Here is a 25,073-nt window from a genome sequence, read left to right on the forward strand (position 1 = left end):
TGATTGATTGATTGATTGATTGATTGATTGATTGATTGATTGATTGATTGATTGATTGATTGATTGATTGATTGATTGATTGATTGATTGATTGATTGATTGATTGATTGATTGATTGATTGATTGATTGATTGATTGATTGATTGATTGGGCTAATGGGCCACTCTGTATATTTTTCATTACAAACATAGTGGTCTGCAACTTTTGGTAATGACTGTATCACTTGTTGGCATATTTGATAAGATAGGTATAGAGTCGAACCTCGATATCTCGAGCCTCCATTTCTCGAATGTTCAGTATCTCGAAGTAACTTAAATTTCCCGGCTGTTAGTCCTATTCTTCTCCTATTCTTCCTATTTTTCTATTACTCGAAATTCGGGTACACGAATTTCTCGATTTCTCGAAGCAAACATTTCCTCCCTTGAAGCAAAAAATACTCTGTAACTCGAATTTTGTGCATCATTAACTGTGCAATGCGGTATTTGTGGTTTGTGAGGAACAGTTAACAAGTAAAGAAAGGTTTACAGCGATGCTGGGAGCTAATGTGACGGGAACCGAATATCTACAACTTCACTGGTAGCCTTGGTAGCCCTTAGTATAAGCCACTGCATCGGACTGACCAAGGCTCGAACCTGCCATCTTGGAGCCAGATGGAAGAGAGAAGTGAAAGGAAGAGGGAATGGTGGGAAAAGGACTGTGACTCATAACGGGCACTTTGTAATTTCGTAGAAAGCTATGAATACATACAAGCATACCATATGATCTCACAACCACATTAATAGATTATATAAGGCCTTTGCTGGCAAGATGTAGTGTTTACAGTGCGCTATGTCTTCTGGTATGGGCTAGAATAAAATTGTTACTTTCATTGACCTGCCTCAGTCTTATACTTACTTGGCTTTGACAATATGAAAGTGGCTGAGGTATGAGTGACGCTAGTAATGCCATTCCTTATGCAGCCAGTCCCTGCTATGAATGGTGTGAAAGTGTTGCTCATAGGGTCAGTTGGTATATGCATTTCAGTGAGCTTGGCAGACTGATGTGCAATAGCAACTTCTGGCTCAGTGAGGAAAGCAACGGGAAACTACTTCACTCCTCATTTCCCTAGTACGCCTCTTCAGTGACACCTAGGCCATCTAGGACAGCTAATGGTGAACCTGTTGAGTATCCAACCAGCCTTCGGGCTGAATACCCAACATACGTACACATTTTAATCTAATTAGATTTGAGCTAGGTAGAGCTAAAATGACGCCAGCATGGGCAATGAGCCCCCCCCCCCCCGCCCCTTCCCTACCACACCCAACAAGCTGCGGGCCTGCACCACCACCACCACCATCACCACCACCACCTTTCGCAACTTCATTACATAACCTCTTACAAACTCCGTTTGCTGTTTGCACTGACGTCTTGATGTGATTTCTAGGCATTTCTATTATTCATAGACTGCACGTGGCAAGTCGTATCACATGCACTATTCTGAGTTCCGTTCATATTAGCAACACGAACAGCGACTGCAGCGCCCTCGTGACGTACATGCAGGCGTCATTGCACGGAACTTCTATCGATGCCGCAATGGAACTTTAGCGGCTGCCGAATTTTTCTACCATGGATGCAATTCTTTGTCATTCATTACGATAGAAATAATGAGACCGATCTAGTGCGAAGTTTCTGCTTTCATTCTGGCACAGTAATTCTATCATCATAACCATTTCATTCGTGAACAGCATAGATTAAGTAGTCTACACCTATAAAGTTGTCTGTAATCCGAGTACTCCAGTATTAATCATCTCATGATTTCTGCATATATCCCAGAGGTTTTATGCGAAGCACTAATTTATAAAAGAGATATTTAATCATAAGTAAATATCGGATTTGTATGCACTAAAAAATCTAAAATATGCATGAATAAATGCAGTCAAAATCTCTAAAAGATGCTTTAAAATGTTGGAAATATGCACTGAAACATGCGATTGTGCGGAAATATGCACTGAAACATGCGATTGTGCACTAAGTACATGTAAGTGATAGATTTGTTCGCACTGAATGGTCTTATTGATCGAACGAATTTATATTCCAAGTTGCTTTACGCCGCACTGACACAGATAGGTCTTATGGCGACGAAGCGAATTTACATGTCTTCATAGAGGCTGTAACATGTGATTTAGAGTATACGATGATAATATTTCTCAAATGTTCAGGACTGAATTTGTGACGTTCATTTGTAGGTTATATGCAGAGAAGGACCTCTCAGTATCCACAGACATGAGGAGGAATTTCCTCTGGAAGAAGTATACTGTTACCTTGAAGGTATTTTGTTAACATAGCATAAAATATTAAACTCGGGATTTCTTTGTAATACGCTTCACGGTTTTGCAACAATATTTCTTTATATTTTATAGGTGCAAACTTAAAATGACTTTTCAGTTTCTTCCCTCGACTCGCCAAATGCGGTTTGCTGCTGGATATCGGATAGGAGGGGGACCGGCGGAGGACAGGTGTGCTAGGCTTCGGTCCGTCAGATCGCCACTGCTATCAAACTGAACGGGGGCCATCGGACCAAAGGCAAACGTTCTATCCATTTAGCCACAAAGCCAGACTTTCATTTGCTATAACTTTAGGCTACCATCTCCACTGGTCAGGGTTTGAGCATTGGCAGTAGCAGAGGCCAGGGCTGTAGCCTGTAAAGCAGCCTTGACAACACAACAGGCTTCTCCGTTGGCTACTGGCTGCAGCTCAAAACGCTGGAGGCTTCACGTTCACTGAACCAACCATCGGAAGGAGGTAACCTAAGTCTAGTGGTAGCCCATGCCTTAATCCCAGCATACGCCACTGGCCCGATGGTATTTAAAGGGCCTCCAATAGGTCAGCCTGGTGTCAGTAGATTTACCGGGACATAAAAGACCTCCTGAGGGACTAAATTCCGGCACCTCACTGTCTCCGTAAACCGTAAAAGTAGTTAGTTAGTGGGACGTAAAACCGATAACATTACGAAATGGTTCGTCTTCAATCCGCTTACATTGTTGATGTCCTCACCTCCTCAGTGTTGTGTCTACTTTTATTTGCAGTGGTACTACTATGGAATGACAAATCAGTTTGATAATCATCATTTAAGCCTTTTTTTCTTTTATTGCATAATGATATTTCAACTTCTGTCTGTACTCTCTACTGACTGGTTAGATTCTAGAAATACACACACACACACACACACACACACACACACACACAATAAGCCGAATTACCTTCATTTTAAAATATAAGACTGGCTGTGGGCCTGTGGTGGTTGTGGTGGTTATCTCTGTTTTAAGGGGAAATACGTACAGCGCGATACTAATCCTGCATTAAAGCTAATCAGATGAGAAAATGGAACAGTTTTGACCCTTTCAATGTGGTGGTCGTGATCACGATAGCTAGAAGAGAGACGGTAGGTGTCACGAGACGGATGCGCAGTAGACTGCCGTGGTCGTGACGTCACTGGACCATCGCTCCCATTACAGAACGCATTGTTTGGCGCGTTAATATCAGTCTATATACTCTTTGGTGTCGGTGATTTCATTCTAAGCAGTGAATTTCAGCGCATTGATGTTCGTCTGCGGTCTGCACATTGTTTATTTTTATTTAATTACTTTCGAGGCTTGCGAATGTTTTGAAAGCCGTGAACTTGTGCATATCGTTCGTGAATGAGATGAATTCCAGTGTATGTGTCGTGTTTGTGCTGTTAAAATGCTGTGCTGTGCGGTGGCAGGCTGTACAAACCATCCCAGCCCTAATATACTTTTGTCAAATAGGGCTTATGCTCTACTGGATATTCAATATTATTATTATTATTATTATTATTATTATTATTATCATGTTCAGTATTACATATTTTGTTAGCAATAAAAAAACAATAATGTTAGTACAGTACTTACTATTTTCAAGAAAAGTATTTAATCTTGTGCGTTTTATTTATACTGAAAATCCACAGCCTGTTTCGGTTAATATTATTTCTTGATTTTTAAGCTCTGATTTATTTAATCTGTACGTGTATAGGATTGGGAACAGTAAATACTAACATTTCCGGTATATTGGAACATTTAAAAATTATTTGTAAAATATTAGCAAAAGGTCTCACTATTCCGGATTTCAAAGTATATCTGCAATGTTTACGAAAGCACACAAATAAAATAATAAAAATAATAGTTCTATGCAATATCTTAGTGGTTTTCATGTGAATTTGTTTTATTACAACATAAACATAATTGTGATAAGGAACATAAGCGGGGTGATCGGCACGCTGATTTGCAGTAAGTTACAGCGCCTGGCAGACGGTCTACGGTCCACTGACGTCACACGCTCCTGGCCGGCTGCTCGTGACACCTTCCGTCTCTTTTTAGCTACCGTGGTCGTGATAAATGTTGTGACGAGAAGTACTACTGGATGCCTATCTTTTAAACTATAGTGGGTGAGGACGGTAGAATAACATCCACAGTAGCCCCTACCTGTCGTAAGAGGCGACTAAAAGGGGAAGCAGGACTCTCAACTTAGGAACGTGGGCTGATGACCACGGTTCTCTTAGTTGAGTTAACTCTTGTTCTTTTCCGACTCCGACGAAACTATGTTTCTTGAGCCCTAAGGTGCCTTTGATTTACCCGCCCTTCGAGGCCCTTTCCCACCTTTTGCCGCTACCTTCATTTCTTGAAGTGTCGGATTTTTTCCCTCTGATTAGTGTTAACAGAGAATGGTTAATCAATTGTACTTCCTCTTAAAATAATAATTATTACCACCGCCACCACCCTCTCTTAACACTAATCTGAGGAGTGAATGAAAGAGTTCTGATACTTGGATGAACTACATCATCTACAAAAGAAATGGAAGGTAGGAAAATGAAAGGCTCCCTGGAGCTCCCAGACCTAAACTTCGTGGCCATAAGAGAACAAGAGTTGTAAATGAGATACTTAGTACACGTGAAAGAGTCTCCGTCTTGAGACTTCTGAGCCAACTCCCTCTCGAAGAATGAAAATATCGGCTAGAGAAAGGGAACGAAAATTTCCCTAGGTTTCACAAATCTAATATTCTCTGGGTTGGATGAGAACAGGACTTGACCAGGGAGATGGGATATAAAAAAGGAAAGTGAAGAGCTTAGCTCAAGTGGAACTAATGCAGATGAACTAGCATCGCGTGGTCTAAGAGCCCCTGAGGGATCTTGTGTGAAAACTTAGCTTGAATAAGTTCGTCAGTGGAAGTGTCTCGAAAGTGACATACGCAAAATGTTTTTTATTCACTGGAGATTATTTATATGAACGTTAGATGTCAGTGAACCATGTGGGACACAGTTCCACTTGTAACACGCGGCCATAAGACGCGGCTAAGCTGGATAGGATCTTTCGCTGCCGGGCTAAGTAGCTCAGATGGTAGATCGCTGATCTTCTCAGCCCAAGTTGGTGGGTTTGACCTAAGCTCAGTTCTATGGTATCCGAAGGTGCTCCAATACGCAGGTCTTGTGTCGATAGATTTAATGGCACGTAAAAATATTCCTACGACACAAAATTCCAGTACTTGGCGTCTCCGGAAACAAGTAGTTGGTGGGACGTGAAACCAATAACATTATTATTATGCTTCTAACTCCCTCAGTGTCAATTTTTTCCCCCGTGAAATGCCAGAATGAACCTGCCCGGTCCTGAAATGCCTAGCTAAATAATCCTTTGTCGATATTTATAGAGACAATATACTTCCTCATATCCGCTATTCAACAGCAGACAGGAGGAGAATTCCTTTTTGAAAATAAATAGGAAAAGAGCTTTTACCTTACTTAGTATTTTCCTATACACGAGTGAACCATTCTTATGTTTAAAAAGATCATTACTCTCACAAATGCATTTGCATGGATTTCTTAACTTTGTGTATGTCTTCAGCCCGAAGGCTGGTTAGATCCTCAAACAACACCAGCAAAGGGTGAAGGTTATAGCGAAACCACAAAAAATGACGATTGCCCCATAATGAGACGTTCAAGGTAGTTTAGCATTGCTTTCCTCCACGGGCCTGTAAGTGCTACTGCAGCACACGATTGGCGTTGTGAATAACCCCTTTAATAACATCCAGATGCACTAGTGATCTGAATGCCAATACTAGGCACCACTCATGCCTCAGTAGCCGCTATATTATCACAGTCTGAGACTTCTGTGGAAGCTACATTTTGCTCTGGCCTGTGCGAAGAGACAGATGCAAACATACCCATTCATCAAGAAATACCAAGAAGCAAGTGCTAACTGCAACTATCAGCCGATACTAGAAATGGCTTCTTCTTCCCCTTCGTCTTCTTATTATTATTCTTCTTCTTAGTTCGAATGGGCCTACTTTGGATCACGCTTGTTCAACTGTTGGGCTTTGATATTTGCTCAGTATTGGTGCATTTTCTCCCTTTCTTTCATCTGTCTAGAGGGTACCTTTCTTCCGGAGTTTGGGGCCGATGACCTTCGATGTTAGGCCCCTTTAAACAACAAGCATCATCAGCATCATTTCATCATCTGAAATCTATGAACTTCTTGCAGGGTATGTCGTACAGACCGTCTGTCTTGAAGATCTGATATTCCCAGTTCTTTAATGTCCTTTTCAGTTTCTTTCAGCCAAGTGATACGAATCTTTTTGTTCTGCCAGAAGACGAACAGCCGATTGGTCAGTCTGTTGGAAGGCAGGCTTACTATATGGCCATAGAAAGCTACTCCCATTTTCCTAGCACAATCAGAGAGGCTCTCTGTATCTTTGTAGAGCTCGGAATTGCGCCGTCTACGGAATTCTTCATCTTCTGTTACCAGAACCTAAGACCTTCCTGAGAATTCTCCTCTCTCTGCCTTACAGTTTCTCCATCAAACGGCATATAGTTTCTGGTCGTAAGCCTGACGTTTAGTGCTTCAGTTTCAGGTTGCCTAACAGGCATTTTTATAAGCGTTCTTTATTATATCGCACGATGTTTGAAGAGAGACTAAGGTTAGGATAGTAATCGTTAACAATCTAAAAACGTTGTAAAGTGAAGGGAGGCATAGGAAATAACTAAACATGTTAAGGGTCAAGTTATAGGTAATTGCCTGTAAAAGCTCGCGTGAACGGTGTTCTAAGATGCTGAGAGCTATGGCCTGTCTAACTGATTGACAGGTACAAGCATTTTATAGTACGAACTGCTGATGGAACACACAGAAAGATTGAGAAAGGTTACCTTACTTAGATAAAGGTTACTTGCAAATAGGTCAACAGAATGTCCAAGGTAGTGAGTTGTTTCCATGAGAAACAGGCTAATTTATGTCTTCTTAATATTTAAATCAAGTACTTAGGATGCTTGTTAACACAGGAATGGGATCTGGATGTAGAAATTAAAACCAGATCAACTTTGAAAGAGGTAAGTTTCTAAAGTCTAAACATCTTGTTTTGACCGTGAGCTATGATTCGAAACTCGTTGACGCGTCGTGAAACTGCTTTACGATGTCGAAGGAAAGGCTTCGTTAATGAAGCGATTGTAGGTTTATGAAAGGCGCATGTATCGCAGAATGTTCAACAATCCATGGACAGATTACATCACCAGTGAGGAGGTTCTCCGACATCCCGGGAATGTATTTATTTATTTATTTATTTATTTATTTATTTATTTATTTATTTATTTATTTATTTATTTATTTATTTATTTATTTATTTATTTATTTATTTATTTATTTATTTTGCAAGTTATTTAAGGTCGCACTATCACATCAAAGATTTTCGGCGACGCGATGAAGGCAAAATATCAGGCATATGAAAGAAGGGGCCGTATTTTTAATTAATGTACAATCCCAGAATTTTTCTGGTGAAAAAAATTGGAAACCAATAGTTGGAACCCACCATCTCACAGGTATATGATCCGAACCGCGCAGCCAACTCAACTCTGTGCCGCGGAGTCATGTGAAGTAGTAACCTTCACAAAACTCAGGACAGTCACATCCTTTGAAATAATAAATACCGTTTGATACAACTGACCATAGACAAGAAGGAAACGTGGACTTGAGTGGAGATTATCCCAGGCTCGATTTCCATGATACTGCAACTCTGATACGAGTAACAAAACATAGGTGAAATTACTCCATGATGGTCGCCAACATTCTGTGGGGAGACGCCACCAGAAGAAGCAGAAGAATGTCTGATAAACAAGGGCTGGTTATCCGATGTCAGAAGGGGGCGGGAGGTAGAATGCTTCCACAGCAGTGCTTACTCGAAGTTAGTACGGGAGCTTGTAGTGGCGACCATAGAGTATGAGTCGGGCACTGCTTCCGCATACTTGTGTTAGGCTCCTCACTTTAATCTTAATTATCAGATCTTTGAACTGCCCTTGTCCTCTTCCAATCCCTACTGTATCAAGTTTGAGAAGCCTGAAGAGCCATTTTCTCTTTTCCAATTAGAGTTAAGACGGAATGGTTGTCTATTTTCACTTTCCCTTAAAACAATAACCACTATCACCACCTTAAAAAGCATTCCTTAATAACATTTGTACCTAAAACTCCCTTGCAACCCTGTGGGTGAGGGTGGTAGGAAACACCCACGGTACTCCCGTCGGTCGTAAGAGACGAATAAATGGAGAATTCCCAACGGCTCTTGACTTGCGAGAGTGGTTTGATGACCACGGGTCCCTTAGCATTACTACCTCTTATTTGTGCCAGGCTGCTCACTTGGTCAACTCCTGTTCCCTTCTGACCTCGATGATATTATATTTGTGAGACCTAGAACGTCTGTTATTTGCAGGCCCTCCCTAGCCCTTCTCTTTCTTACATAGACACTTTAATCTTCAACGAGTCGAATCTCTCCCATCCCCCCCACAGTTTAGTGTTGAGAGAGGCTGGTAGCCAAGTTTTACTTCCTCTTAAAACAATAATCATTACCAATATTTTTTTAGAGTGAACTGTCGATAAGATAAAGCGCAGGTTAGAGGAACCAACAACGGATTAGGTTGTTAGCGTCGAGATGAATAGCTCAGGCAGTAAAAGCGCTAGCCTTCTGAGCCCAACTAAACAGGTTCGATCTGGGTTCAGTTCGGTGGAATACGTCAGACTCACTGGCACGTAAAAGAACTCAGAAGAAAGTTCTGGCTTCTTGGCGTCTCCGAAAATCATAAAATGTACAGTAGATCGTGGGACGTAAAACCAATAATATTAAAATGATGAGGTTGTTAGCTGAAAATTGAAATGCCAATCACTGTACAACATGAAGTAGACTATTCCACGGTCCATAAATTTCTGACGAGAAAGTTTATTATCCGGGATAGCGTACTGAACGGAACTTATTAACACATACTGATTGGTGGGAAGGGGGGGGAAGGAGCGGGAGGAGTGGTTTTTTTTTTTTTTTTTTTTTTTTTGCTAGTTGCTTTACGTCGCACCGACACAGATAGATCTTATGGCGACGATAGGACAGGAAAGGGCTAGGAGTGGGAAGGAAGCGGCCGTGGCCTTAATTAAGGTACAGCCCCAGCATTTGTCTGGTGTGAAAATGGGAAACCACGGAAAACCATTTTCAGGGCTGCCGACAGTGGGGTTCGAACCTACTATCTCCCGAATACTGGATACTGGCCGCACTTAAGCGACTGCAGCTATCGAGCTCGGTAGAAGGAGTGTTTGAAGAGACCAGATCCTTTCATACGAAATAGCGAAATTCATACTTCTTGGCATTATTGTTGTTGACTGTAGACTATCTTATTACTGCTAGAAAATAAGAGTTGTCTGGCTGAGGTGGTAAAAGCGTACTCAGTTCATCCGTAAGATGTACTTACATCGAATTAGGAAAACAAAGTTCAAAAATTGGCCAGTTTCACTTTTGTTTCTATCTGAAAAATATTACTGGCAGAACTGAAAATAATACGGACAACATTATACAGGGTGAAGCGAAATTCGCGCACTCGGGCGTCGCAGCGCGACTCCTCACATGCCAGCAATAAAAAAATATCTATCACAAAAGTTCGTCCTGCGAGTATATCCGGGGGAAAAACGACGCTGAAGAGTGGCAATCTGGCAAACCATTTCTTAGGTCACATGTATCCTACATTTACAAAATTTACTAACGCTGAACACGTTGTAACGCATCTAGTAGATGAAGTGGTGCAAATAAATTCACGCCAACGACGTGGAAAGGGCGTCTTTCGAAAACGAGTCTTCGTGCATTTCTAGGTTCGTAGTATGTAAGTGTAAATGGTTTCTAAAGGACCCGCTGCAATCGCTGTTGACGGTTAAGATCCCAGATACCATACCACCTGGACTACATTTACGAAATAAAAAACATACGCCTCAAACCAGGATCGACCCCCTCAACCTCCTGCATGCTAACCCAAAACTATATCCACTGCACCAACTGTACAGCATGACTGATGGGTACTGACAGAGGTAGTTAACGTACATGTGGTTACAGTGTTGCCAGATTTCCACTTTTCAACGTCCTTTTCCTCCCGGATATACTCGCAGGATGAACTTTTGTGAGATACATTTTTTATTGCTGGCATGTGAGGAGTCGCGCTGCGACGCCCGAGTGCGCGAATTTCGCTTTACCCTGTATACATATTGTAGTGGGCGGAACACTTGCCCCAAAAGAAAAAAAATGCCAGAAACAGCAAATACTTCAAATGGCAGCCAAGAATAGCATACTTAAAAAAAATCACCTTACACAATAGCTTACAAAAAATAAAAGTACATACAACCGTAATAGCCCAGGAGGGAAGGACGAAATTCATGGCACAGTAACGCAAAATGGTCACAGACATTCCTTCATTTATACTTCAAACTGAATGACAGACGCTATCGATCCAAACGAAAAAAAGAATGGAAGCATACCTTTCTATCACTTCAGCCAAAATAACAGAACCTATTTCCAGACCAAAAAGGAAAACCCGACGTGACGTGGTAGAGGGGAGAAAAGAATCAAAGTCGTGCGGACAGAAAGGGGGAAGACTAAAAAAAAGAAGCAAAGCAGAAAAAACAAGGCATGAAGAAGAAAGGAAGTAGCTTTGTGGGAACAACCAACACTCACATGTAACGTCGTCAAGTTTATGGAACTAATTCTGATTATGAGGCGCTGAATCAAGTCTGCCTCTGTGGTGTAGTGGTTAGCGTGATTAGCTGCCACCCCCGGAGGCCCGGGTTCGATTCCCGGCTCTGCCACGAAATTTGAACAGTGGTACGAGGGCTGGAACGGGGTCCACTCAGCCTCGGGAGGTCAACTGAGTAGAGGTGGGTTCGATTCCCACCTCAGCCATCCTCGAAGTGGTTTTCCGTGGTTTCCCACTTCTCCTCCAGGCGAATGCCGGGATGGTACCTAACTTAAGGCCACGGCCGCTTCCTTCCCTCATCCTTGCCTATCCCTTCCAATCTTCCCATTCCCCTACAAGGCCCCTGTTCACCATAGCAGGTGAGGCCGCCTGGGCGAGGTGCTGGTCATACTCCCCAGTTGTATCCCCCGACCAAGAGTCTGAAGCTCCAGGACACTGCCCTTGAGGCGGTAGAGGTGGGATCCCTCGCTGAGTCCGAGGGAAAAGCCGAACCTGGAGGGTAAACAGATGATGATGATGATGATGAATCAACCTGAGATCACACAGTGAAGTTGACTTGTTTGTCGCAAAGGTGACCTAGATCATAGCAGGAAGTTTGTAATAACCTCGCGTTGCATGTCCGGTTGCATGACCAAGTGGTCAGCGTCTTGGTTTTAGGTTCTCCGGGCTAAGGATTCGATTCCTGGCCGGGTCGAGAGATTTGAATCCTAAACGGTTGATTACCTTGAGTTAGGAACACTACACTCATACGTAGTTCCCACACGCGGCAGATGCCGCCCAACCTCGTCGGAGGTTCTGTCTTTCAAGGGCATAGCCACGTGAAATTATTAACTAATATTGTTACTGGTGTTACGTCCCACTAACTAACTTTACGCTTTTCGTAGATGCCGGAATTTTGTCGCGCGGTTCTTTAACGTGCTGGTAAATGTACCTACACGTGGCTGACGTATTTGAGCACCTTCAAATACCCTAAACTGAGTCAGGATCGAACCCGCCAACGCGGGTTCAGAAAGCTCTACCGGCTGAACAACTCAGCCTGTCATGAAATAATAATAATAATAATAATAATAATAATAATAATAATAATAATAATAATAATAATAATAATAATAATACAAATGCTCATAATTTCTAGCACATGACAAGAAACTAATTATTTTGAAAATATATTTTCTTCATACTACCATGAACTATCATTATCGAAACAATCTTCCCATATATTTAACAAGTTTCTTGCCGGGTTGAGTGGCTCAGATGGTTGAGGCACTGGCCTTCTGATCCTAACTTGGCAGGTTCGATCCTGGCTCAGTCCGGTGGTATTTGAAGATGTTCAAGTGCGTCAGCCTCGTGTCTGTAGATTTCCTGGCACGTAAAAGAATTCCTGCGGGACTAAATTCTAGCACCTCAGCCATAGCCATCTTGATATAGAAGCCTGCTACCAAAAGTTGTGACGTCACACGCTTAGTGCTAAGTCGTCGTTGTCGCGTGTAATTCCTATACTACTGATAAGATACTTCTTATAATATAGCATAAGAAATGCAATAATAAGCCTATAAACACATAACCTTGAGAAGCATTATCAAAAGAAATTACGTACAAATACAGGAAATATATGCACTCAACATATGTTGCATATTAAAAATATTCGAATGAAGGCTACAAAACTGGTAGTCACCAGGTCAATTATTCTTTCTAAAAATAATGTCATTGTTTTATGCTTGTTCGAGCACATGATGATGTTGTTAATTATTTATGAATAACTGTTAAAACGTATTGCCCAAAATATGATAGATCTTAGACACAACACTAATTCATTCTACACCACATACCCATGCTTGTCACCGAAATTGGCCAGGCTCTTCAACTTTAATTTTCAAAACTTCCCTATGCTATCCACTGTATTGCGACATATATGACGATTACCCAGCATCATCAGTTCATTTTGGTTTTTCCCTGGGCACAGTTAAAACGAAACCGCCTCGCCTTTTCGCCGTGTCTATCCGAATTATATGGTTTTCAGAAAAATCATTATTAAATAATTAAACGATAAGCTTTAAAGTAATTATTATTATAGTTCAGTGGTTTCACGTGACCTATCACATACCCTAGCAATGCTTCCTAACATCAGGCTGCTCAAATTACAATGCTGTAGTAGCAAACACATACTATTGCCGAAAAAACATCCTTTACTGATATTTTTTTCGGACAGTTATCCCTTGAAAACAGCAACGAACATCTTTAATAATGTTGAAATAACAACAACGTGCTAGCAAACTATCATGAAAACAAGACTCATGCTTCCATATCGAAGCACTACAAGTGTGACGTCATCCGTGTGAACTGTCAAGTGTAGCAGGCCGGAACTACCTATCGAGTTGGCCATGCCTCAGCGTCTCTGAAAACCGTAAAAAGTAGTTGGTGGGACTTAAAGCAAAATATTATTATTATGGACAAGTTTCCTTCATCTCTCTCCAAATTATTCAATTTAATACCTCTATCCCTTAACCCAACAGTCCTTTTAATAATATGTAAATTGTTGACATTTCCTATCCTATGAGCTATGTACCTGACTGGAATTATATCTTGTTTTTCAGACGGCAGTAAGCTACATTGCAGCACATGGCTCAATGGCTATGCTGGAAGCAATCCTCCATCTACCTGGTTTGGACATCAACAAACAAGACAATGAAGGAAACACACCCCTTCACTTTGCAGCTCAGGCAGGTCAGTAAACAACGTAACCTTTTACTTTAACAAAAATTCGAAATGAGGGACTGCAAAGGAACACCTAAGATTTGAGCTGCTGGAGATGAGCTATTTTCAGATAATACTTAGAGAGGAAAAAGGCAAGGGTAATAATGTTATTATTACTATTATTATTATTATTATTATTATTATTATTATTATTATTATTATTATGTAACGTCCCTTAGACTGTCAATGGTTTTAAGAGAATTTGAACTGTATGTATTATTTCACAGTATGCTCCCTTACATGGCAATACAGTATACCAGAGGTTCTCAAAATATAGTCGCAGTGGTGCTAGAGGGAGGGGGGTTGCTCAACTCTGTTAATTAAAAATAGAATTTATCACAACCTTTTCTTCTTTTTTTTTTTGACATGTCTTGTGTTCGAGACAATAACAGGGCAATGAAAAAGAAATCCTGAAGACGTAAATTTAGACTCTGAGATATTCGAGCAAATCCCTTTTACGGCAGATTTTGTCCATATGTCAGGAAGAAAATCTGAAATCTTTGAGTAAATCCCGTCTTTGAGGGATATCGTCCGGATGTCAGGAAAAACTGTTCCAAAGGAGATCCTCAATGTTATTGTCACATTTTAAGCTACTGCACTTGCAGCCAAGGGATTATTTCCTGGTGACAGATGAAAGTGTCATGTGAATAAAGAATCTGATGGGCTATCAAACAACCTCTGTCTTACGCTAAAAGAAGAACGTTTAACTGACAGATCGTTAAATTGTTTTCACAATCGGACTAGCTGACTTTTGAACTCTCGAGAAAAGCTTTGAAGTGCTTAACTGTGTTCCCCACGACTTATTTGTCTGAAACCACATTCTCCCACATAATTTATTTCAAATAAAAGTTGAAGTTGAGAGTGACTTAATACTGAAATTATCAGACACTAAACCCATTAAACACAAAATTGCAAGCATAAAGAAAAGATTCAATTGCGATTATATGAATGTCTGTCAAGAAATATCTGCCAGTTGGATTATACTGATCTTCTTCATCTACTACTACATCATCATCATCATCATCATCAGTCTTTCACCCAGAACAGACAGTAACTTCTATACATTACCACGAGCATTGTAAATTTAGTTAAACAAAATAAGAACTCCGCGTTCGGAACGGTCAGGTGTTGATGGTGCTTTGTATTTTCGTTGTGATAAAGTAGAAATTTTATAGAAAAACTATGTAATTTTGTGTCTGAGCGCTTCTGGTCTCATTACGCTTTCTTTAATTCGTTTATTTGTGTCAACCAAATCGGCATTAATGATAAAATATCGAATGATGGTACAGAATCGTGAAAATTCTACGTAACCGAGCACGTGGCCGCGTGATTTGGGACACGGAAGATAGTGGGTTCGAACCTCACTATCGACAGCCCTGAAGATGGTTTTCCGTGGGTTCCAATTTTCTTCTTCTTCTTCTTCTTCTTCTTCATATGTTTACCCTCCAGGGTTGGTTTTTCCCACGGACTCAGCGAGGGATCCCACCTCTACCGCCTCAAGGGCAGTGTCCTGGAGCGTGAGACTTTGGGTCTGGGATACAACTGGGGAGGAGGACCCGTATCTCGCCCAGGCAGCCTCACTTGCTATGTCGAACAGGGACCTTGTAGAGGGGATGGGAAGACTGGAAGGGATAGACAAGGAAGAGGGAAGGAATAGGCCGTGGCCTTAAGTTAGGTACCAACCCGGCATTTGCCGGGAGGAGACGTGGGAAACCACGGAAAACCACTTCCAGGATGGCTGAGGTGGGAATCGAACCCAATTTTGCTCAGTTGAACTCCCGAGGCGGAGTGGACCCCGTTCCAGCCCTCGTACCACTTTTCAAATTTCGTGGCAAAGCCGGGAATCCGGGCCTCTGGGGGTGGTAGCTAATCACGCTAACCACTACCCACACTACACTATACAAATTTTCACTCCAGGCAAATTCTGGAGCTGTCTAACCTTTTCCCATCTTCGCCATTAAGACCTATCTGTGTCGGTGCGACGTAAAGCAAATTGTAAAAAAAAAAAAAAATGTCCTATGACACGAAAACGTTGTGCACAGGGAAAATGAAACCTGATAACCTGAATGACTCTAAGCAGTACTGACATTAAAGCGCTTCGTGACAACTCGTGACAGCCGAGCATGCTCAAAACTGCGTGCGGGATCAGGTGTCCCGTAGTCGGAGGTTCGAATTCGATGTACGGAGTTTAATTTGATTTCGTTGTTTATGTTCGTGTGCGTTGCGTTGATGAAGACAAATAGAAATCGTGATCGGTTATCATGTTGCTGGTACTTTCCTATATTTGTTTTTAAGTACCGGTACAGTAGCTCTTAATAGACTGTTTGCAATAAAGTACGTTATTACCGACAGAGGTGCAATGGGCTTTTATGTGGTCATTCCGTAAATTAAGAAAATGTTCAAAATGACCACCATTTTCGTTAATGCAAATCTGAGCACGGCGGAGGAGAGACATTCTTGCACGCTGCAACATTTTGTGGTGGAAGCTGCCTGAAGGCTTCGGTGATCTTCTTCTTCTTCTTTTCCCATCTCTGTGAGGTCGCGGGTGTGGACTGTGTCGCACATGTGGATTTGGTCCTGTTTTACGGCCGGATGCCCTTACTGACGCCAACCCTATATGGAGGGATGTAATCACTACTGCGTGTTTCTGTGGTGGTTGGTAGTGTAGTGTGTTGTGTGAATATGAAGAGGAAAGTGTTGGGACAAACACAAACACCCAGTCCCCGGGCCAGAAGAATTAATCAGAGGCTATTAAAATCCCCGCCCGGTCGGGAATCGGACCCGGGACCCCCTGAACCGAAGGCCTCAACGCTGACTTCAGCCAATAAGTCGGGCCCTGAAGGCTTCGGTGATAAGCCACCGTAAATGATCCGGACTCTCCGGCTCCTGTGTATAAACTCTCTCCTTGAAATAACACCAGAGGAAAACATATACTGGAGTAAGGTCAGATGAAAGGACCCCTCATCCAATCCACCGTCCCTGATGTAACCTATGCAAGTGGTTCCGTGCTACCAACGACCAGTATGAAAGAACTCCATCGTGTTGGAACCACATCCTTAACCGTAATATAAGAGGCACATCCTCCAATAAGAGTGGGGTGTCTTCTCGAAGAAACCGCAGGCAGCGTGGTCCGGAGAGGTTTCCTTCGAAGAAATACGGTCCAATTAACTTATCACCTACTATCCCGCACCATACGTTGATGCCCCATTGTACTTGAAGTCGAACTCCCCATATCCAGTGAGGATTTTCAATGCCCCAATAATGAAAGTTGAGACGATTACAGTTCTGTCGTGAAATCTGGATTAGTCACTAAAGAGAGTGTCCGTTAGGAAATCCGCATCATCTTGAACTCGTTGCAATATCCATTGCTAAAATTCCGTCCATTTTTGGAAGTCATCTCCATGAAGTCCCTGGTGTAGTCGATTATCGGACTGGAACTTACATGGCGGTGCAATATGCGCAGTACAGATATTTACATAACTAATGTTCAGTTCATTCCCAATGGCCGTGAGCCTGTATGTGGGCTGTACGCGGGCTGTAGCCTACGCAATTGAATTATTGAATTGTTATGAGCAGCTTCTTCGCTATTTCCAGATGACACTGGAACATATAAGTGTCTGGTAAGACCCCAACTAGAGTATGGTTCCAGTGTATGGGACCCTCACCAGGATTACCTGATACAAAAAAAAAAAAAAAAAAAAAAAAAAAAATCCAAAGAAAAGCAACTCGATTTGTTCTGGGTGATTTCCGACAAAAGAGTAGCGGTACAAAAATGTTGCAAAGTTTGGGCTGGGAAGAACTGGGAGAAAGGAGACGAGCTGCTCGACTAAGTGGTATGTTCCGAGCTGTTAGTGGAGAGATGGCGTGGAATGACATTAGTAGACGTATAAGTTTGAGTGGCGTTTATAAAAGTAGGAAAGATCACAATATGAAGATAAAGTTGGAATTCAAGAGGACAAACTGGGGCAAATATTCATTTATAGGAAGGGGAGTTAGGGATTGGAATAACTTACCAAGGGAGACGTTCAATAATGCTGAAATCATTTAAGAAAAGGCTAGGAAAACAACAGATAGGGAATCTGCCACCTGGGCGACTGCACTAAATGCAGATCAGTATTGATTGATTGATTGATTGATTGATTGATTGATTGATTGATTGATTGATTGAACCCTTCGAAACGTATCTGCAGCTGGCAGCATTTGTCCAGTAAATCGTTCTTGATACAAGCGTCTGGTTTCCCGTGAATTCTGCCTTGCTTTCCCATACAATAGTACCATATTCACATAATCATCCCATGCGTATATAATGTTTGCTTTTGCGATAACCGTGACCGATACTTACGGTAGGCGCTCGCATTTTGCTGCAAAGAAAACGATGTACTGATTCCTGTGCCCTACGTGTAAAGTTCAGATAGCTGTTAGCCGTTCTTTGAGTCGAACGTGCTCTGTTACTTGGTTGAATAGGTGTGTAATAATCTCGACAATAAGTGCAGTGCGCTTCGTTCGTCGTAGCCGTTTACCATTTGAAATTTGCAAGTTATTCTTCCTTTCCTATGTGTGCTTTCTTTGCAAAGGTGAAAAATGACATTTGAGACAACGAAGTGTAACCTTAATTACGAAGGCCTACAGTATCGAAAGCTTATAAAACTGATCAACAATAACATTACATTGACCATTGTTGTGATGTGATTTGTCTCTTCCGCTGCCACTCATCTCCGACAGATGGGATAATGATTGCCTCGTCAACGACGGGTTAATGGAATTGTGTGTGTACGATTATGATGCGTGTTCTTTTAAACGATGGCCTATTGCAGCTTACCAATGGCCCGTGAGCCTGTATGTGGGCTGTACGCAATTGAATTATGAGCAGCTTCTTCACTATTTCCAGATGACACTGGAGCATCCCGAACGGGGGAGGCAGGGGTGTTAAATATAAAATAACCCCGCTGCACGTAACCGGCTTTCAACCCTTCGAAATGTATCTGCAGTTGGCAGCCTTTGTCCAGGAAATCGTTCTTGATACAAGCGTCTGGTTTCCAATATAACATTGCTAAAATGATTTTTTAAAACTATTAATCTATGAGTGAAATGGTTAAAATAAGGTTTCTAAATAGTTATTTTGTATTAATTAATTTAAATCTTTCCTTTCTTTCTTAAGCCGTTTATCCTCAAGGTTGGATTTTCCCTCGGATTCAGCAAGGGATTTCACCTCTACCGCCTCAATGGCAGTGTTCTGGAGCACGGGACTTTGGGTCGGGCGATACAACTGGGGAGGAGTAGGAGGACCAGTACCTCGCCCAGGCAGGCCGCATGCTATACTGAACAGGGGCCTGGTGTGGGGGATGGGAAGATTGGAAGGGATAGACAAGGAAGGAAGAGGCCGTGGCATTAAGTTAGGTACCATTTGCCTGGAGCAGAAGTGGCAAACCACGGAAAACCACTTCCAGGATGGCTGAGGTGGGAATCGAACCCACCTCTTCTCATTTGACCTCCCGACTGAGTGGACCCCGTTCCAGCCTTCGTACCACTTTTCAAATTTTGTGGCAGAGCCAGGAATCGAACCCAGGCCTCCGGGGGTGGCAGCTAATCACACTCACCACTACACCACAGAGGTGGACACGAAGATGATAATTTCTTGACATAAATAACAAATTTTGTTTTAAAAACAGTTCAAGGGAACATACGGTACTTCCCTGACAAGGCAGTTAGCAGTCTTTGTGTTGTTGTTGATGATTGCTGCTCTTCGTATTCAAGTAACTTATACCATTGTTGACATACGGTCAAGTAAAACTTATAAACCAATCCCTATATTCCATAGGGCCTATTCATATTTCAAGTCTCTGGTGAAGTTTCGAGGGAAGTTATTGAGAAATTATTTTATACATCATCTTTTTATCAGCATTTAAGGGGAGTTTTAATTTCCGACATGTGTAGCAAGAAAATAATAATAATAATAATAATAATAATAATAATAATAATAATAATAATAATAATAATAATCTGTCTGTCTGTCTGTCTGTCTGTCTGTCTGTCTGCCTGTCTGTCTGTTAGGTCATCAGCCAGAGCATGGTCGGATCCTCAAATAACACCACCAAAGGTTGTGCGGTTATAGGGAAACCACAAAAACCAATGGCAGAACCAAAATGAGACGTGCTAAGCAACATGAGAAGTGAGGTAGTTTGCCATTGCTTTCCTCACTCGGCCAGAAAGTGCTATTGCAACATGACTAACCCTATGAGCAACACCTTTCATAACACTCAGATACACTGGTTGTGCTCCAAATGTCATTACTCAGCTCCACCCATACCCCAGCAGCTTCCATATTGTCACAGCCATAAATTAGGCTGGGACTTGGGTGGAAGCTACACTTTGCTCTGGCCTGTGCTAAAAGATGGATGGGAAAGTATTGCATCCATCAAGAAATGGCAACAGGCAAAATAATAATCTAACAGCTGTAATAAAATATGTCTAAGTATTTAATTGTAACTAAATTTCTATTATTTCCATCAACTTTCTGAAATTACAGTATATTCTCAAGTGCAGTTTAGAATGTTAATGTAGTTATTTTATTAGATATGGTGGTACTGTATTTTCCTTGCTTTACTGTTGTGAATTTCTTGTGAATACCTTTTCATATTCAGTAACTAAGGGCAGTTTTCATTTCTGTTAGCACGTAGTAGGATACAGTATTATTAATAATAAGAAGAAGAATGTCATACATCTAAGTAGCATTGCAATGTAGTTATTTTAGTAGTTAATATATTGTTTACTTTACTGTCATGTGATCCTTGTGTAATAGCCTAGACATGATTTCTTTCCTCTGATTTTATTTTATTTGCAGAATATACTACATTATTTTTGCTGATTTTTCATTTTTTGTGAAGAAGATTAAAGAATGGCTAAGGAATGTAGTTTCCCTGAATGTACCTCCTTATAACTATTCTAAACAAACCCCGTAATTTATATATATCACTGCAGTTCAAGTGAAGGCCATCAGAGCATACATCCCTATCAATTACCTACCTATTAGAATCTACAAATCTCACTCCCAATTTTCCACATACCCATTCCATACTCATTTAAATCCCCAATGACCTTCAAGTCAGTATCCCTCCTATACAGTATCCCACTGATAACAATCTTTGCTTTCTTAATCTTGTTCTGTGCCACCGTAACTAGGTCCCACACATCCCCAACTATATTGGTTAGTACTATTCCTGCTTGCCTTACATTGTTGGTACCAATGTGGAAAATTACCACCTTCTCTTTTTTTTTTTTTTTTTGCTAGGGGCTTTACGTCGCGCCGACACAGATAGGTCTTATGGCGACGATGGGATAGGAAAGGCCTAGGAGTTGGAAGGAAGCGGCCGTGGCCTTAATTAAGGTACAGCCCCAGCATTTGCCTGGTGTGAAAATGGGAAACCACGGAAAACCATTTTCAGGGCTGCCGATAGTGGGATTCGAACCTACTATCTCCCGGATGCAAGCTCACAGCCGCGCGCCTCTACGCGCACGGCCACCTTCTCTTTCCCTTCTGTTTTCCTCAATAGGTATCTGCTTTAATCTAATTCTTGGATAACAACACTCTGGTTCCCTTTCCTTCACACACTTTCTCCACATGCCTGAAAATTGAATTCCCCATGACCAGAGCCTCAACTCCACCCTCCTTAATAGATCCTCTCCTCTCCTGATCTTCCATGGCTCCCTTCATTAACCAAGATGTTAGTTACCAACAGGGAACTTTTCTGTACACTGTTCTGTAAATGATGATTCTCAGTTTTAGCTATAATAATTTTGATTCCTATGAAGTCACTTGATTATATCATTAAAATTATTGCTATTTTTCAGGTCATGTTGAAGTTCTGAACTACATTCTCAGTCGATGTACAGGAGTTGAAGTGGATGCCAGAAATAATTTGGGATTCACACCTTTAATGAAGGCAGCTTTGCAAGGCCGTACTAAGTGTGCAAAGCTGTTACTCTTTGCAGGTAAGAAATGAAGAACTGGAAACATTCTTAAACATTAGCCTACATTATTCTTAAATATATTCAGATATCGCACACAAATAAATCTTACAGAAAAAAAAACACACTCTCTCGTTTCTTTTTGTTCTAATTACTACTACTATACCGCTTTTCACGAGAGTTTAATCCTGATGTAAACAAATAGGCGGAGCACTTTGCCTTTGCACGTGGACATAGACGTAGTTGATTGGAGAAGCAACCGTTGCACTCACTCAACTGCATGCAAGCTCGAAGAAAAGTAGTACGTCACATTCATTTTATTTTATTTTACTTTAGTTTATTACATTTAGAGAGTATGGAAGAGTACATAATCAAATTAAAATATGGTTGTCATATATACCGATATATACATATGCTTCTTTTACAAAACAGTGATTAAATAACGAGAAATGAAGGCACAATCGTGGTGTGGTGTGATACAGGAAGTCTTCTCGTAGTAGGGGACAGTTCCAAGCTGTACAGTGTGCAGTTAAGGTGCTGTATCTTCCAGCAGTTAGTGAGTCTGTATTCTTAGTGAGAGAAATGGTGCAAGAGGTAGGAACATCGCGTATAGTGAAGTACAAAATAGGAAAACTGCTCAGAAGTGACCATAGGCAGTGCATTGTGAATGTGTTCAATAAACTAATTGAACAAAATCCAGGTTTAGTCGTTTATTCAGAAGTTCAGATCTTCGCACTGTACGTCCGAACACGAGACATTGACGGGTTGGAGGTACTGTAGGTACTATATGCTCAGCAAATCACAACTCTTTCTTTGGTGGAGGCATGGACATACCATGTTTACATCAGGATTACTCTCGTGAAAAGACATACAGGAATGTCCGTGACTATGACCACATGAAATTAAATTTTTAAATTATAATTTTCATATTACCACATTATAATCTTGCAACACTCAGAATGATATAAGAACTTTTAAGAAAATCTTAAGTGCAACTGTTCACAACTCTGTATGCAACACCTCTTTTAATTCAGCCATTTGATACCCACTACAGTTATCTCCTGGTGTTCACTGGTATGCCACTTTATACAACATAAATAACATGTAAAGGCATGCCAAGTGCACTGGGACCATAAATTTTGTTCACATTGGACAAGTTTCCACTTTATACATATGCTTCTTTGTGGAGGTTTACTGTATATTCTATCCATATTCTGCGGTCTTCCTGGTATTATTCTGATAACTGTTAATACTTCTGTTAGATTGTTTTACAGCTATATTTAATAAATAATAGGTAGTTTCTGTCCTCACATCTTATGTTATATGGTATTAATTCTAGAGCATGGCTAATATCCACATACTGTTTTATTTTGTAATTATATTTAAATGCTACTGTGGTAAACTTTATTGATGGTTAAACAATTATATTAACCCTCAACTGCTATCATACATGTGTGGGATGGCTGCTAAACTTTCCCACGACCATCTTCTCTCCTTCCAGGATCCTACTGAATTTACATGAAAAACAAATAATAGTGTACCCTGAGAAAAGGGACGTTTGTACACTATAACCAACATGGATTTGGACATCAATATGTACATTCTTCTTTTTAAGTTTTCCCATCAGTTCTCTTTTAATGATTTTAGGTTCTTTATAAAAAACTGCCATAGCAGGAAAATGATGAAAAAACTTTTCTTTCCAGATTTTTGAGAAAAATAAAAGGTCCACATTCTTGGAGCTACATTCTAGTATTTTCATATTTTCTTCTGGATTTTTTTTTTTTTTTTTTTTGTGGTGTGATAGAAAACACATTTTTAAGCTTTAAAGTTCAATAAACAAAAAAAAATTAAGAAAATATTGTTTAATTTAATGGAAAATATCTGGGGTCTGAAAGATGCCATGATACCAGTACCTTTAGAAAAATGTATGATACCAATATTGAGGGTTAAATGAATTTGTTTCTCATGAGAATTGGATTTACATCTTCCTATCTCTAGGTTTTCTTATTAACCAGAACATCAATGTGCTATATGTTCATCTCAGGATACAAAAGGAAACATACTGCACTGCAAGGCATAGATGAGTTAACCATGAACTTCTGTGATGAAAGCAAATAAAATAGAAGGAACTTATACAAAGAGAGAAGATGCCAAGCATAACAATTCTATGTGGATCTTCTATGACATATCTAGCTTCTGTACCTTTTACACATTTCTCCATCAGAGTAGTACCATTCCTCACACTACAGACTCATCACTTACAAGGCATGAGTGGCGACCATAAGGCTTAGCTAAATCTGACATTGCTTCCACTTCAACTTAACTCCTATGGTACTGTTATCTTTTATGGTTTACTTCTCTAATTCAGTTCTTGTTTTTTATCAACCTCAAGTCAGTCAGATCAAAGATGAATTTCTTTTTTTTTTCTCTCTCTCTCTTCTATGGTGGATGTTTCCATACCTTCATACAATTGGTTGTTTCCTTCCCTCGTTCCCTCTTCCAAAGCATTGTTCATCATTCTTGTCTTCTACAACCTGTGTAAAATTTCCTCTTTTTGTCTCTGCCTTTTTCTGCATTTATTTGGGTATCTCCTTATGTTACTGTCTGCCTGTAGATAAAGTTATCTCAAAAATGAACCTTCAGTAAATGTGGATTGCTATTTCCCTCATGAAAATGGGAAGCTGTAATGGACATATAATCAGTAATGGCATCAATCAATCATCAATGATCTGCATTTAGGGTTGTCGCCCAGGTGGTAGATTTCCTATCAGTTGTTTACCTAGCACTTTCTTAAACATTTTCAAAGAACTTGGAAAATTGAACACCATCTTTGAATGCAATTAGTACTTTCTTCTATATGTTATGAAATGAATGCAGTTATATGAATTTAATTGTTATCTATGTTGAATTTGAGCAAATATCTTGTTTTGTAACGCTACCCTCCTGAATGGCTTAGGCATGCGTTCAATAATATGCTGTTATTATCAGATTTTAACTATAATGTTGTGATCAGGAAAGACTCCAAAAACTTGAGTGTCGACTGCTTATCATGAGCATCATTAAATGACAATACAGTGCCCCACTTCAGTGGTATTATCAATAAAGAAGTTCACCTGCTCTACAAGGAAATTTTTACGTATGGAACACCTTGAGGTAGACAATCAGTAGAAGTACACGTTATTTTTAAATACCATATCAGCTAAGGAGTCTGAATGAATCAGGTACAGGCTACATGACAACTGACTCGAGGTCAGGGGAAAGCTTAGGCTGTGGATAGGCGAGATAGGAGTAGCCAATGAGAAAGCTTTATTTGAACATCCACATG

The 25,073-nt window shown here is 40.7% G+C and overlaps 1 protein-coding gene across 1 annotated transcript in view; it reads left to right on the forward strand.

The window, feature by feature from the left end:
* LOC136868547 (ankyrin repeat domain-containing protein 33B) overlaps positions 1 to 25,073 on the forward strand; it is an 825,691-nt gene that overhangs the window by 796,654 nt on the left and 3,964 nt on the right. The window contains exons 5-6 of the mRNA XM_068226526.1: positions 13,624 to 13,753; positions 21,632 to 21,772. Of these exons, the coding sequence (XP_068082627.1) occupies positions 13,624 to 13,753; positions 21,632 to 21,772 (271 nt within the window). The remainder of the gene's footprint in view (positions 1 to 13,623; positions 13,754 to 21,631; positions 21,773 to 25,073) is intronic.

Source organism: Anabrus simplex, chromosome 1 (genome assembly GCF_040414725.1).
Source record: "Anabrus simplex isolate iqAnaSimp1 chromosome 1, ASM4041472v1, whole genome shotgun sequence".
NCBI classification, from domain to species: Eukaryota; Metazoa; Arthropoda; class Insecta; order Orthoptera; family Tettigoniidae; genus Anabrus; species Anabrus simplex.